At 32.2% G+C, this 16,713-nt stretch overlaps 1 protein-coding gene across 1 annotated transcript; it reads right to left on the bottom strand.

Moving 5' to 3' along the window:
• Positions 1-727: 727 nt before the first annotated feature.
• On the bottom strand, positions 728-12,998 carry LOC133174685 (uncharacterized). Its single transcript, XM_061309769.1, has 7 exons — positions 12,904-12,998; positions 7,522-7,821; positions 5,886-5,972; positions 5,381-5,525; positions 4,942-5,111; positions 2,354-2,483; positions 728-1,638 (listed from the first exon to the last, which is right to left on the bottom strand). The coding sequence occupies exons 1-7, from the start codon at positions 12,932-12,934 to the stop codon at positions 1,131-1,133; spliced, it is 1,371 nt and encodes a 456-aa protein (XP_061165753.1). The 5' UTR covers positions 12,935-12,998; the 3' UTR covers positions 728-1,130.
• Between the last annotated feature and the right edge of the window lie 3,715 nt (positions 12,999-16,713).

Here is a 16,713-nt window from a genome sequence, read left to right as displayed (position 1 = left end):
TTATACAAGCAATTTAGAATTACTTCAGTCCGGTGTATATTCATATTATAAAAGTTTGTATTATTGGTTATACCAGTACCCTACAGAAGAACAAGTATAAATCTTCATAACGTTTTATAAGTGCATGAAGCTATGATCCTGTCCTAAGTTGCACAAATTCAAGGAAATCATCCAGATCCTGAACAAAAGGAGATATTCAAACCCCATTTGCTCCATGGAAGAGGTAGACCAAAATACTATTATAAGATTATGTTAGGCAAAAATGTAATTAAAATCAAATAAATCAATTATTTTAATTTAACATAAATTATCTAACAGAATCCTGATCACTGGAATAACGAATTGTACCCAATGAATTTTTTTTCCGGAAAAAAAACAACAAAAAAACAAAAACAGCGACTGTGGCAAACTGCAAAAGTTTGATCCTAGCTTGGACGCCGAATTCGGCCCTCTGTGTTGGTACAAATGTTTTTAAATTTTTTTTCTGTTACTGGAGGAAGGGTTACCGGAGGAAGGGAGGGATAACTAAAATTTACATGGATGATAGCAAAGGAGAAGCGTACACTGTTGAGGACTGTGAGAACTAGGTAAAGTTCATCTTCTGTCTAAATACCTGATACGTTTAACATGGTGTAACTGATCGATTTTAAGCAATTTTCAATTTATTTTTAGAATTACCTAGTTTGGTATGGAGACATCCCCCCCCCCTCCCCACGAACAACCAACATCCGGAACTACTTTTCTGGTTTTCTAGTAAATGTATTTAATAATATTACAAAGATTATAAAGTGTAAACTGACCAAACCAGGTTATACTCGAAATTAATTTGGCCAAGAATTAAAATCTTTCTGAATTACAACGTCATGTTGAACGTTATCGCGTTTATATAGATATTTCTAGAGCAATTTTCAGAGGTTAAAACGGAAAGGAATGGAATGTCGCGTTCATGAACTAACTGACGTCAAAATCAAATGTGCACCAAACATCCGCTAGAATAGTAGAAAATGTGTACCGAAAATGATGACACTAGAAAACCCGCGACCCACATTTAAATCATGAAGCCTCATATTTTTAAATATCCATGCAAATAAAAGTAAGAAAGTGAAAAAGAATAATAGAATTCCTTGTTCTTAAATCTTAAACATGTCTAGAAAACCAGTATCATGGCATTTTTCGTAAGGACTTCTTTTCTTCTTTTTGCTGACTTCATCATGAATAACGGTAAAACATTCAGTTGAGTCATCCTGCGTCAAAGTTCCAGGTACACTATTTCCGCCTCCTTTACCGGTACTCTCCCTCCCCAGAATTTCTTTTGTTTCATAATAAGTTAGGAATTCTTTATCATTCGCATCTTCATAAGCTCGTCTGGATCTGATAGCCTGTTCGTTATTACAATAATCATCAGGAGATTCCGCTGGGCCTCTGTATGTCTCATTTGTTTTGTCTGGTGAAAAGGAGTCGTTTATATAGTCTACTTTGCACGTTTCGAATGGATATCTTTCTGGTTTAACATCTAGGTCACTATATTTCTCGTTACAATCCAACGGTATAAAGCTGTCGTTTCCAGAGCGTACTGTGTAGGTTTCATATGATTTTCCTCCTGGTTTAGATGCATTCCACTTGGATTTATGGAAGCAGCTAAAATGTAATGATTTCTATTCTAATTTCTTCAATTACTGTTAAACAATGCATTTTAACAATATGAAATGAAATACATTTTTGGTATCTATTTTAATGAGAAGTTTAATTAATAATCTTTTTTTGTGAGAAAAAAATTCCTTGAACTCTAATTTCTATTTTTTTTTTCTATTGGTGAGATATTTGGGATGTGCCCATGACATGGATGGAAATTTTTATTGTACAGAGCTGTTTATGAACGAACTTCAAGTGGAATGGAGTACTCTTGATAATCAAAATACAGTGCAATTTTTATAATGAGAAAAACAATTCTAGTGTGATTAATATTATGTAGGTGATGTGAATGCACAATATTAAAACCATATATGAGTAGCTTTTGTACAGTCATTTATCAATGAAGACAATTTGTTGTGTCCCCTCCAAAGCTAAAAGACTTTGATAAGGAAAACATTTTAATCTTTGAAGTGTTTCAAGTGTTTTCAATGTATAATAGGGGGATGCGCATGCCTGTCCATTCTTATTTTGCATGAATTAAATCCTTTACCATTTATTCCATTTCCTGCGAAAGCAATAATTATCTGATGTAAAAAATGATATCTGGAAGTGAATATGAATTGATGTTTTGATTACTATAAGTTTGTAATTCTCACAAATGGATTTAAATTTGTTTGTTCAACACATTGAATAAAGGGTTTTGCAATAATGTAATACTTACATATAAAAATTTATGACATTCCGTCGTTCAAGAATTACTACAGTTATGACGGAGAACAGTATAAGCAGAACTGGAACTAGTATTCCCGCAATCAGATTACCATTGCTGTCCACTTCTTGTTGAAATTCTACTGTTGTAAAAAAAGCATCTCTTTGAGCAAACCTTCGATCAACATCGAGGACGTTATTTATTTTATAATCCAACCAACACTGTTACATAATAAATGGAAACAACAGGTTTGGTTTACATGTATAAGTTGTTACTGACAGTAAAATTGGGTTTAACTTATGTAAGAGGAAAGACTATAATTACACTGATGCAGTCTCCTGTATCTGCTATCTCTATGAGCGGTCGCTCCGCTAGCTCACACCACTTCAACCGACTCAATTACAAGAATATTAAAAAAAAATGCAAGTGGGATAAGGCTAGATGTAGGCGTTTCTCTGCAAATGAGCTTAATATATAAAAAAAAGTCAAGAATTAAATCTTTTATACATAAAAAATGAATTCATTTTCATATACATATTTAGTGCTCACGGCATATTATAACCAGTACCCATCCTGTAGGACGTCAAATAATGACGTCATTGTCCTCTACTACTCGCGATTATAACACACATCAATAAAAAAGCCTCTGCGCAAGGGAACATCCTACTTAATTTTGTATAACTAATGTATAATGTTTGGAAAATACTCTTAAGATTAATTAAAGTGGCACACAAATCCCATGTACCTTCTCATTCGATAAGAATTAGGGGAAACTAACACAGACTGTAAAATTTTACCCAGTCTCAACTCAAAACTTTAGGAATTGTAACTAAACAGAAATATCAACAATCATCGGAAAATTCTGCTTCTAATTAACCTTGTTTCTAAAAAATTAAATAGGGTATGCCCTTGCGTCGAAGCTATCTAATAAGAATATGAAGTAACGAACAATGACGTCATAATATGACGTCATAATGTGTTCTGGCTATCACATATCGTAGGCATCAGGTATGTTAGAGAAAATACATTTTAGCCTTCTCTGTATATGAGGAATAACCCTTATTTTATTTATTTGTTCATTTTGCATAGAAACTAGCCTTTAAATCACCTGCAATGAATGATATTTTTTTTTTTAAATTTCCCTTCCGCGATAAACATAAGGATACTTTTCCCACCTCAACTTTTTACTTTCCTTCATGCAGATAATACCATATACATTAAACTACCTTGCATGTTTCATACGAAACACTTTTGCTTAAATTTATCCTCCTACTATTCATGATACAGGGGCTACTTTGTAGACGATAACATACTTGTAAGTGAAGCATGCTGATCGAATTATTTTAGAGATTGCTATTTCAGATATATGACGAGTAGGATAAGACAGTCTGTACGGGCTGAGGTTGTGACTATTGATATAATCACACTTGACCATGTTTCAGTTTATTTTGGTATATATCGATTTTGTGTCTTGTACATGTAATGTAGTACACACAAAAATGAAAACGGAAAATGATCGTTCAAGTATAAAAGAGGGTTTTTATCGAAAAATAATTTTTCGGCAAATGTTTATTTTTCATAATAAATATAGCGTATTTTTCTGCAATAGTTACAACCGTTTATTCCCACATTTATCAAAGAGAAAGCATAAAATAAAATTTATTATTTTAGACATTTATTCAAATTGTCACAATTGAAAGCAATATCGTCACAGTTTAAATGACATCAAAATGCCTAAAATATCTTGTGATTCTTGTATGGGATGTGCATGTTAGAAGCATATACTTATTCTGGCATTTCTATGAATTATTTCTTTTTTTTTTTACTTTAAGAAGTAAATGTCACTAAATCTAAACAATTACTAAATGTTTTAATTAGTAATCAACATTTTACCATAACTTATATTGAAAATAAAGTCAATTTTATTTCTATGTTGAAATTATATAAGAATTTTTATCAACACATATATGTAGTATCAAGTATACTGCTATACAAACTAACCAATTTGATACATTGTGAGCCAAAAGTAAAGTGCGTGTAGTTTTTCTCGAAAAAAAGGTTTTAAAACCTTTTTTTTCACTGAAACATGCATGTGGTAGCTTGAATAAAAAAAATCATTTTATGCATCATATACATGCAATCAAAAACAAATATATATTTGATATCATATGTTAATTATATAGTTTTAACATTGATTTGTGTATACAACCATGAAAAATGGTCCATATTTTGAAATGGTCCTCATTTCACTATAGTCAAAGCAAGGTTAGGAAATTTATTTCAAAGTTTGTAAAACACGATACATATAGAAATATCAAAATTTCAACAAATTCAACTATATTGGGCCTCGTTAAGTTCCATTCGTACATAAAAATCATCTGTTCAGATACAGCATCAATGTTGCTACTTATTCAGTAAAGAATGCCAAATCGGACACCGTTACAACCCTTTTCATTGTGAATTCCAACCGAAATCTATTATCTTTCCTATCTAATATTTTTCTATGTTCTATACTCTGGGCAATCCGACACACTGTCTTTTCTGACACATATTGTCATGTTCAATTGCATGTCGGATTAGACAGGTTGTGCTGTACTTACCATCGCGTACGCCAGTTGTGATGTCCACTAAAGACTCGAACTGGGACAGTGTTGTCGTTTCACTGTCTGTAATAGTTTCATTATACGTTTCCTCATCAGTGGTGCCTGTATCAATATCTCTGATGTGCGTCGTAGTGTCTTTTTCCTTTTCATTAAAGCTAAGCAACGATCTAGACGGTAAAAAAAAATAATAAAAAAAAAATAAGCAATTTATCTGTATTCATTCATCAGTGGTTGATCATTAAGATAACAATTTCTGATAGTATGATTATTTTGTTTTGAATTTAGCCGTTTGAATGTAACTCTCCTATTCGAATCGACCTTCATATACATTATATTCAATGTATCTAAATTCAAACTGCAAAGCCCAATAATTTTGAACAAAATCAATTTTTTCAAAAGAAAATTGAAAATGATGATATTCTGAAGTATTTCGTACGGTGTTGTGTTCTCGTATGGCTGTATAATTTCGTTAGAACTTGTTTCGTTTGTATCTTCTGTAGCAATAGATGTTTTGTTGCTCCTGCTAATAACATATCTATTCCCCGAATCTGTTGTCCCCGAATATCCAACCCTGTCTTCAACTAAAAGAATATTAAGTTCAGTTTATTAACAGAAAACAAACACTACTTGCAATAGGAAATGCCATAATTACTCAAAAAACTAAACGCTTATTTGGTAAAAAAAAAAAAAATAAAAAAAAATAATAATAATAATCCTTTGTTCAACCATACACATTTATTTTAACAAATATACTTTTCGATATCATTTTTGTTTATTCATTTGAATACCTCTTTATTTCATCATATATGTAACACATTCCTTTTTTTTTTAATTTGCCGTACTAAAACTTTTAGAATATGTTTTAATAGACAATATTTACAATTAACTGCATGAAATGGAAAAAAAAAATAGAACTTTTATACTAAAAAGTACTATTTTACCGCTTATGGAGACTGATTTTTGTTGCTTTGCAGAAGTTTTATTAATAAGCTCACAAGTAAATGTGCCTTCATCTTCTTCTCTCAAACCTGTAAATAAAAACACAAAAACATATGTTTATCCCTACTATTGTTGATCTGGGTTATTTTGGAATTCATACTTTCAAAAAAAAGTATCAGTTTTTTTTTTTTTTTTTTTTTTTTTTTTTTTTTTTTTTTTTTTTTTTTTTTTTTTTTGGCATAATATATGTAAACATAAGGAAGTATGTATTAAAAGAATCATAATTTTTAAAGGAAAGTTTTGCAATTGAAAAATATTCAAAGAGCAATTCAAAATTTGAATGGATATAATTTACATTAATAATTTTGCCATGATTCACAAGAGCGGAGAACGGATTGAGTACAGAAAATCCAAGCTTTAAATCATTCCCACAATCTCATCTAAAATTTTGTTTTAGCTAAAGTCTTAAACTTTCAAATCTTTTTGTATACATTTATATAAAAGAAAATAATAAAAATAAAAAAAAAATGAATAAAAGTATAATCAGAATCAAATATGTGTATAATTGTTTAATTGTTTGCACACTATTATAGCAGGAAGGGAAAAAATGCGACATTTTAGATCATGCAGAATTCGAACTGGGTTTCCTGAACTCTAAACAGTTGATTTGCTTATTGAGCCGTTTAGTCTCAGGCGAACCAAACCTGTTTGATCGCTGCACTGCTTCAATCTGCTTGAGGATCATTTTTCTTCTCTCTCTCTCTCTCTCTCTCTCTCTCTCTCTCTCTCTCTCTCTCTCTCTCTCTCTTGCTACAGTGCAGGGAACTAATTTTGTTACATAAACCAGCATCAGCATAAGCATTAGTAACATCAGGATCGAGCTATCATCAGCATCAGCATTTAAAAAACAGCATTACCAGGATCAGCATCAGCAAGGAAAGGATAAAACTAGCATTGACCTACATAAAATCAGCATTATCCTACTAGCATAAGAAAATCAATGAGTTTTAATTCAGTAAAAAATCAAAAAAGAAAGAAAGAATGTTGGTTAAAGTATTCACATTATTGATACATAGTGAGATAATATGATCAAATAATTGTAAAAGGCACTTTTATTGCTTTAAACGGCAATGCTGAAATTCATTATCTACTTCCGGTAGCATGATGCTACTTCCGGTAGCATTGACCTAATTATAAAACAGCATCAGGATAAGGATTACTAGCATTAAATCAGCAAGCAAAGGAAGCATTCAAATCAGCAAGCAAAGGAAGCATTCAAATCAGCATCGATGCTGTAACAAAATTAGTTGCCTGCACTGTACATAATATTATTTACATAAAAGCAGTTTGTCTGCTTTCCGGAATTCCGGTGTCGGACGAACTTTCCCTCACAAAAGGGGCTCAATCGATAAATGGTTTCCGATCATTGAGTTAATTGACGGGCTTTATTAAATGTATGATTGTTGTTTAAAATAGTTTTTTACTGTTAGGAAGTGAAAACACTTAACATTATTTCCAAAGCATACTGACAGCTTAAACTTTTAATCATAATGATAATTATTGTTATTATTCAGTATTCAATCTATTGACTAATTGAGACTTTTTTCACTGACAATTATATCTATTCAGAATCCTTACTTTTAATTTGCAGAGATGAGAAAAATCCTTTTCCATATTCTGCAACAACGTTCACACTGTATCTTGTGTCAATGACGTCACCAGCAAGCTCTGTGAACGACTTTGTGATTTTGACGTCATCTTTTAGCCAGGTCATAGTGTAACTTGTTACAACGTCCATAAGGGTCACGTTCTCAATAAGACATTTAATGACAACAGTATCACCAGAACTTAAGAGAGTCTTATTTGCTAGAACACTGAAAGCTGGAAATTCTGCGGCAGATAAATTCACACCCAGCATAAAACAGATGACAACTGCCCCTGAAATTGAAGAAAAAATTTTTGGTGAAAATCGTATCATAACAAAAATTGCATTAAAATAAGAATGTAACATATTTTGATGTATTTGCACTATTCGGCTGAGAGAGATAACAGACACGAAGCTCTGAAGATAAAAAAAAAATAAACATAGATGCTGGCCACTAGGGTTTGACCTTTTCACCTGGACGGTTCCAAGAAAATGATACATTATAGATTGGAATGCGCTTTGTTACTTGTTTATCAAAAGATGTATTTGGTAAGGAGAAAAGAGCAACCAATAGTATTGAGGTGACCAGAGGTCAGTTGTTAGTATAAATTAGCTACAACAAAGAATATTTAAAAATTATGCAAAAGATAGAAAATGATTTTTAAAGTGCATTAGGAAACTAAAGTGTTGGAGGACAGAATAATGGTAACTGAAATTCAAACTAAAATTTAAAGTAATTATGGCAAATTTCGAGGGAGTTACAAATATGGAGATGTAAAACTACAAGGGTACACCTGGTAAAAAATGAGCGGACGGCCAGACGCATTCAGTCAGAAACTGGATTGTGTCTGTCTCTGCTTGCATTTTATACAGGTGAGATCATTTTGTAGACTTGCGCGTTTTTATAAAACTTAAGTAAAATTTTCAGATGGCTAATTTTATTTACAGGTTTAAATATTTAGATTATAAGTGGTAATGTTTATTATAATGTTTAGTATCTTGTGTAAAAATATTTCTTGTAATCATTAATAGAAAAAAAATGGATTGTTTAATTTAATAAAGTCAGAAACTGGATTGTGTCTGTCTCTGCTTGCATTTTATACAGGTTGGGTAACAGTGCCACACCTTAACACCTGTGAGCCGCTCTGGTGAGGGAAGGTCCTCAGATTTAGAGGGAAATTGGAAGTGTAATATACAAGGGTCATTTCGCAGAAATAAAAAGTTGACTTGGGTCACTTCGACCAAGCTCAGAGATTATAAGAGTTATTCCACTTGGTGCGTCCTCTCACTTGCATAGCCAAAGATCCCGGGTTATACAAACAAATGCATGATCGGCCCAATGTCATTCGGGACTCTGCCTCCTCAAACTTCAGTGGTTGAGGTACAGAAAATAAGAACCATTAGGCTGGAGTCCGGAATGAGGTTGACCCGGTTATGATAATCGTATCTAATGGCGATATATATGCAATCCAATTACTTTGAGCTTGACGGAACCAAGATATCCGAATATCTGAGACTTTGAAATCACATGATACAAAGTGGTCGTCACTTCTTAATACTTTGATATATAAATCGTATTAGAGATATCGATGGTCGAGATGCTAACGTTCCGCTGTATTATGTAAATTTGTACATGCATTATCTGGGGCTGGATTGGAGGGTTGGGTTGTCTTGGTATTTAGGATCATTGATCCTCTACAAAAAAAAAAACATTCTGACTGGAAAATTTGATAATTGCTTTATAAAATTCTCAAGTTTAATGGCTATTTCTGTTATACTTTGCCAGCAAAGTATGCGGAAACTGTTTGTGTGACGACTTGAGTTTTTATATCAAGAAACCTACTCCAAAAATACTCGTTTTCAAACTTCATTGGGAAATCCACAAGTATTAAAAGTGACTCACTTAAACTATAACTCACAACTGAACTCCCAAACTCACACCAATTTCATATCTTCTCCCTAAACCCCTCCCTTATTTTTAAGGATAACAACCTAAAAGAATATATAACTGAAATTGCAACAGCAACAGAATGTTAGTTTACAATAATGTACAAAGACTTTTCAAGACAGGAAATGCTTAGATCAATCTTTTAACTGTGACCTAAACATAACACTGCCATTAAAATATTAGGACAGGAGGGGGAGAGAGCTGTCGTGTTGAGAAATTCAACACAAATGCTAAAACAACAAAGAAAAAGTAAAGTATACTTTTGAAATCTTTTTCATTTGGATTTAATTTTAAAATTACATTTCCGTTCGAAAACAATGAGAGTTAAAGAAATTTTTATATGAGTGTCAAATGGATAATGATCAATATAAGTTTGATTTTTTCTATTAATAAATGTTCTCCGCGTGGCACAGTGGTTAGAGCGTTTGCTGTAGAGTCGCGGCGTAAGATGATCCTTAAGTTGCAGGTTCAAATCCACTGTGCGCCGTTGAGATCGGTCCTTCGGAAGAAACCATATAAACCGAAGCCCCGTGTAGCAATAGGTGCTGGCAGGAAAAAAAATCATTCACTAATCAATGGCCCTGAGTAGATTTGCAGCCCTCCACCGGCAAGTTATGGCTTCTCAATATCAGCAAAAAATTTCGAAAGGGAGTTAAACCACAAACAAACAAACATTTAAATATAATTTATAAATTTTCCACGCTGTAACTATTAATGTCAATCTTTCTCAACGATGCTATGATACCTCTCATCTTACAATACACCAACGAATTTACGCTTATATTCTCCCCATCAGAGAAAGCAGCAGTGACTTCTGTTTATCAACATTAGTACCTTGAATTATTTTTTACTTATTCAAATGGCTGGTACCATATCTTGAAATTAGAAAAGATTTACTGAGTAATTAACCTTTCATCGTTATTATTATGACCTTGTCTGCACATACAACCTATCATTCAGTAAAACGCTGACTGACGTTTTTCTTACTAATTGTTAGGCCATTATTTATACACTGAACTGTCTACGGATTTTTCCGTTTTTGTTTTTGTTTTTTTTCACGATCATGACAAGGAGCACACGGCGAGTGTGATCGGTAGGCAGGGTATGTTCACTCCTCCATGGCACCAGATCCCACCTCTAAATTTTGAGGTCCGTGTTTGCTCCGCTCCAAATTTGTATCGTTTCGTTGGACTTTCGAGATTGAATACTGTTTGTCATCTTCATACTTCATCTAATTGGTGTATAAGTAAAATAACTACAAAAAGTAAACATAATGTAAAAATAATCATGATTCTTAAATTCCAAGAAAGCCTCTTCTAAGTATATTAATCATTTAATATGTACTTAATGTGTACAAAACAAATGACAATCCACTTGAAAACTGAGCAATGTTTTTCCTGTTTAAATGTCAATTTCAATTTAAGTAGATCCGGTGAAATGTTTCATTTATTTAATATGAAAAAGCCTAATATTAATCTTTTTGACTTCCCTGTGAACATAAAAAGACACTAACATTTGTTCATAGTTCCAATCAGTTGATAACTATGAGGGGAAAATACAGAAAAAAAAATCACATTTTTTTTCAATAAAGTATTGCATAATTCTAATTTATTTATCTTATAATTCATTTAATTATAATTTTATCCATTTAATATTTATTTATTGTTTATTTTCATTTTTTTTTTTTTTTTTTTTTTTTTTTGTTCATTCATATAAAACATAAAAGCATGATTATTTTATTGGAATAGATTTTTATCCAACTCTTTGAGTGCTTTCTATCATGTTCATTTACCAATGGGGTTGAAAAACACCAGGGATGGCAATTTGTAACCAGTTTACCGGTTACTCTGTCAGCATGATGGTGGTCGGCTGGAAAAATTGTAATCGGTTAGTCGGAAAAAAATTAAATGTGTGTAAATTTAATATCAATTACCTAGGAATTCAATTTTAAAAACTCTTAACACCAATGGATTAGCATATTCAGAAATTTGAAGATTAATACGCTCTCTGGGTTGAAATCTTTCGGATAATTTGTCAGTTTATAAAGAGTTTATTACTATTAAACACCATGTCGTTACCCAGCATTTCCAGTATTTCTTTAATTAATAGTCATAAATTAATCGCCGTTGATTAAGTTAACTGATTATAATGAGTACTTTACCCCGTCTATCCTTAGTTGTTATCAATCAATCATATTATATGTATTAAACAAACATTGAAAATTAAGTGATAGTTCAGAATTAGTTCTGATGATGTTAACTATTAAAGAACAAATCTAATAGCTACCAAAGTTATACTGTATAACCTAGAGTTTACGAGAAGCGGTTTATAAAAAAAGCGTAAACTCTTCCAATCCAAGTTATACCAGTATAACTTGGGTAACTATTAAATTCATTCCTTATAATTTAATGTTCCAGTATAATTTAATGTTCATTAAGTGTAGAAAATAAGACAGTTTCACCTTCAAAAATGCCTTCAAATTGAGCATATTTTAAAAGTAACGTCAAGCGGATTGATACGTTTTTGAGGTAACTCATTGTGACGTATGCAACACAGGTTATACGATATAAACTTTATTTTTTTATTTAATCAAACGATGCTTTACAAGAAAAATTAAATTATTGCAGAGTGATCATTGGTTTTTATGTATGTATCACAGACACAGGCTTATTATGTTTTTTTTTTTTCTATATATTTTTTTTCTACTAAAATTTCAATAAACATAAACAGAATACATTCATTACTAACATTGTATTTAGACTTCTTGTTTAAATGAATAAGCGTAATATATAAGGAAAATGCGTACATGTATTTTGATACCACTGACCGGTTAATCGGTCAGAAGTCTTGTGGTTAACCGATTGGCAATTCTGTATTCGATTGCTATCGCTAAAAAACTCATATACGAATCATATTAACCCATGCAGAATTTAACCATGGGATATTTTTATAACATGTTTTACCTAATTGTAAGGGGTTTATAATTCGTTTGTTTGATTGTTTCATAATGATAACATTATCGTATCATGCCGCATAAAAAGCCAAAAAAAAAAAATGCAACGAACACATAGAGTGTTTGATAAAACTAGGACCGTTTTTTTTTTCTTTTTTCAATAGTTTTTCTTATTCTACATCAAGCTTGAGGTCTCATGCTTACAAATGCACATGATATCGAATACAAAAATAAAACTATTCACTTTTAAACCTTACAGTGTATATTAATAAAACTAACGAAAAAAATATGATAGAAATATGCATTCTTCTTTACCTAAATAGAATTTATGACGTGAGATTAGAACTGTAAAAATATATTAAAAAAAAAAATAAATAAAATAAAAAATTGCATAGTTTAAAATACACTCAAGAGATTAAACTTAAACAAGCAGTGTCTTTTGAAACTATTCTGATTTAATATGTTTCAACATACCTAATAACAAGGCAAATAATCCGCGTGCCATTTTCTCATCCCTTAAAATATATCTGAATTCGATTCCTGTATTTTGTTTTTGTTTGTTCAATCCAAAAAGAATCAGTTATGTCTACTTATATCTTATCCACTTGAAAAATCCAACAAAACGCTTAGTTACTGAACTACTGCAAGGTATTTTTCATCATTCTATAAATATCATGCAGGGATAAGTTTCCGGAGTATATTTCCGATATCTACTCGGAAAAATATAATGTAATAAATATCAGTAAATAAACGCATGCAAGTTGACAATCTGCGGGAGTCTGTTTGATTGATTGTATATTGTTTTATGTCCCTTTCGAGAATTTTCACTCATAACGTCACCATATTATCGATGAAGGGCTTCAAACTCAGACCTTTATTCGCCACTCAGGGCAATTGAGCTGTAAAGGATCTTTATCCTGCCAACGCCTACCGTGACAAAGGACCTGAGTTTAACTTTCACTTCAAAGTGCCGAGCGCTCGGCGAAGGAGCAGATGTTACCTATTTTTTTTCAACCGACTGATCGAGACATCTTGGACTCTCAGTACGCCGTAATATGTATTTGAAGAAAATATATTCCTACTTCTACATTTAATGTAAAAAAAAAACCAACATCCCCATTAGATTGAATATGTATAATTATGCAAACCATAAGTATAAATCTTCGTTCTAGTGTAATTTTTTGCTTTTGTTGCGTTTTTCTTTTACCTCAGGCTACTTTCTACTATAGCCAAAAAAGAAAAATAGCGAGAAAAGTTATAAGAAATCAATATGGATTATCACATACAAATGTAGGTAAAAGTTTTCCTGTACACTGAAATATGAAGAAGGGAAATGTTTTTAAAAATCCTCTGTCCTCAGCAACGGAGGGTCACTGTTTGTCTTATTAAGATGCAAGCATCAGCCTGTGCATCACAATCTCATCCACTTGTAACTTGAATGTTCACTACACTGCTGACTGACGTTTTTCATAAGTTAATTGTTAGGCCATTGTTTACACTCTGTATTGTCGACGGATTTTACCGTTACTTCCCGATCATGATAAGGAGCACACGGCGGGCGTGACCGGTCTGAAGGGGATGCTCACTCCTCCATGGCACCTGACCCCACCTCTGAAGTTTTAGAGGTCAGTGTTTGCTCTGCTATAAAATTTGTATTGTTTACTGGATTTTTAAGCTTGAATACTGTTCGTTATCTCCATACATTTCATCTATACGTTAAAACGTCTAACTGTAGTCCTTCTGTAGCAAAACGGCTGTGCCACCTTTGCAAAGCTGCTGTACATCTGGATCTGGTTGCACGAACATTAGTTAAATTAACTTTCAGTTAGTGTCGTAACTAGCTGTTAAATTTTTAACGACGAGTTACGTAATTGTCAGTTAAAACTTTGTTGTTCGAAAGTCTATTAAAAATAAATTAGCTAACTCACATTTAATCGATGTCTTATAGTTAACTCTCTGTTAAAATCGTTCTACACGCGCATTTCCCTTACCTATGGTGAAATATTTCTGACGTCATAATTAAAATGACGTCAGTTCATAAATGTTTTAAAATTTGCTAAGGTTATTTACTGTAAATGTAAATCTTATATTGGTAAAATATATTAAATATATTATTAAAGATAGTTACTTCAAATATGAATTTTTACATTGAAAGATGGTCATTTTACATGTAGTATAAACATTGCAATTACAAATTATGTACGTGTAGTTTTCTGTATTAACTTCTAGCACATCAACTTTTGAGAGTGGAAATTGAAAATAATTTTGAAAAATCTGTGAAAAAAAAGTGGGAGAGGAACACCCCCTCCCCAATTTAAGTGCCTGAAGTTTGTGGAATTGTACGATTAATTTACTTTTCACTAACTTGTCTGAGGCTTACAATTTTTTAAAATGATGATCTTTTTTAATAAAATATAATGACATTGTATGCATAATCGGATAAAAAGAAAGCACCTACATCGCCACTCATATGGAATAATTTCGTCTTGTTGCTTTTTGCAGATAATATCGCAACATATATCCGCAATATACATGTATAATACAATCTTGCCTAAATAGAAATTAAGGATTGAATTTGCATGTTGCTCAAATCAGACATTTCTATTATCTCTGTATAAGTTCTTCCTTCCTCGCAAACAAGTTTTGAAATGATAACAAGTTCGCGATTTTGATTTTAATGTTTAATTAAATATTTAATGTATCTAGGTAACCTCAGTTAAATCTGTTAGTTAAATCAGGAAATTAATTAAGCTTTAACTAATAGTTAACTTTGTGCAACCGGTTTAACTCGCCATTAAATTTAACGTAAGGTTAACAGCCAGTTAAAGTTAACTAACGTTCGTGCAACCGGATCCTGGATATCATCAAGACCAAATCAAGGATTTGCAAGACAAATGTCACTGAAGTCATCTTTAATGGTTCTGTATCTAATTCTTTGAAGGTGACACATGAAATCACACAAAAACTAGACATCTTCGAAATAAGATACTTCCGTAGAATACACAGTATATCCTGACCGAACGAGATCAGCAACGAGAAGCTGCATTAAAGAACATCAATAGCTGCTATGACCAGGTATGAAAAAAGCGTTGAAACTGAGTTGGCCATAAAAGTCAGATATACCTAGGGTCACCTTAAGATGGACTTCACCGCGGGAAAAGAAAACAAAGGGCGATCAAAGGAGACATGTGGGAGATTTGAAGAAAAGATGAAAGACCAGGGAAAGTAGGCTTGAGGCATGGTATAGCATATGACTGCTGGCAGACAGAGATGGTTGTCCTATTTAATTGACTTTTGTAAGGGATATTTTAAATCATCCGACCCTAATAACAATACTTCTTAATTACACATGTATCTCTCTAAAATTGGCGTTATCATAAGAGTATTTTGCAAGTTTGAATGAAAGAATGAGTGGACTTGTATAAAGTCGTATGTTGGGTCCTTTTAGCAATTCCTCTACATCATAGTCTATCAAATTGTAAAATGAACATGATGAAATGAATCAAAAATATTTTTCAAGCATCAGCAAGATCTACATATACATGATTATATTAGGTAGAACATTTGTACAAAACAAATGCCTTAGTGTCATGGATCAAAACTGAAGTAACGATACATTAATTGTCAATCGCGTCCGGAAATTGACATTTATCTGGAGTGTTAATATATAGGTCACCCAATTTAGCGTCTATCGTTCAGCGTCATGTCGTCTCTCTCTCTCTCTCTCTCTCTCTAATATGTGTAAGGTATCAACTTACAACAATTTCAACGATGTCAATGTCAAATTAAATGAGGACACAAGAAATTATAATGGAGTGATGAAAATCGGATTTATTTTGCTCAATTCTGCAAATGGCTGAAAAACAAACACCCTCTTGATCTCAGATCTAAGGTCGAAGTCACGTGTTAGAATTTGTAAGAATAATAATATTCACAGCTGGACACCACGTGATTTATTATTCAACAGGTCATTCGAGGTCAAATCAAGTTTTATACGTCTATAACAATGGAAACAACAAGTGTAATTTGAACATGATTCTTTGTAAAATGTGTTTGTTGCATGTTTGTTGGCTCCACTCCTTTTAATATGACATTATTTTGTTGAATATACAACTATACATTTTTTTTAAAAGAAGAATCAACAAACATGCGCTGACTTTGTATCAAGAGTTGATAAAGCCTGCCCCTGATTATATATCGATATAATGTGAATCCTGTCTAATCTGACATGCACTGAAAACAGATTGTCTCGAATTAGATAGGGTGTCGGATTTCACAGTGTAA

This window comes from Saccostrea echinata, unplaced genomic scaffold (genome assembly GCF_033153115.1).
Source record: "Saccostrea echinata isolate AGI-Se365-2 ecotype Australia unplaced genomic scaffold, CSIRO_AGI_Sech_v1 ptg000058l, whole genome shotgun sequence".
Classification (NCBI taxonomy): Eukaryota; Metazoa; Mollusca; class Bivalvia; order Ostreida; family Ostreidae; genus Saccostrea; species Saccostrea echinata.
This window is presented reverse-complemented; position numbering and strand designations above follow the sequence as displayed.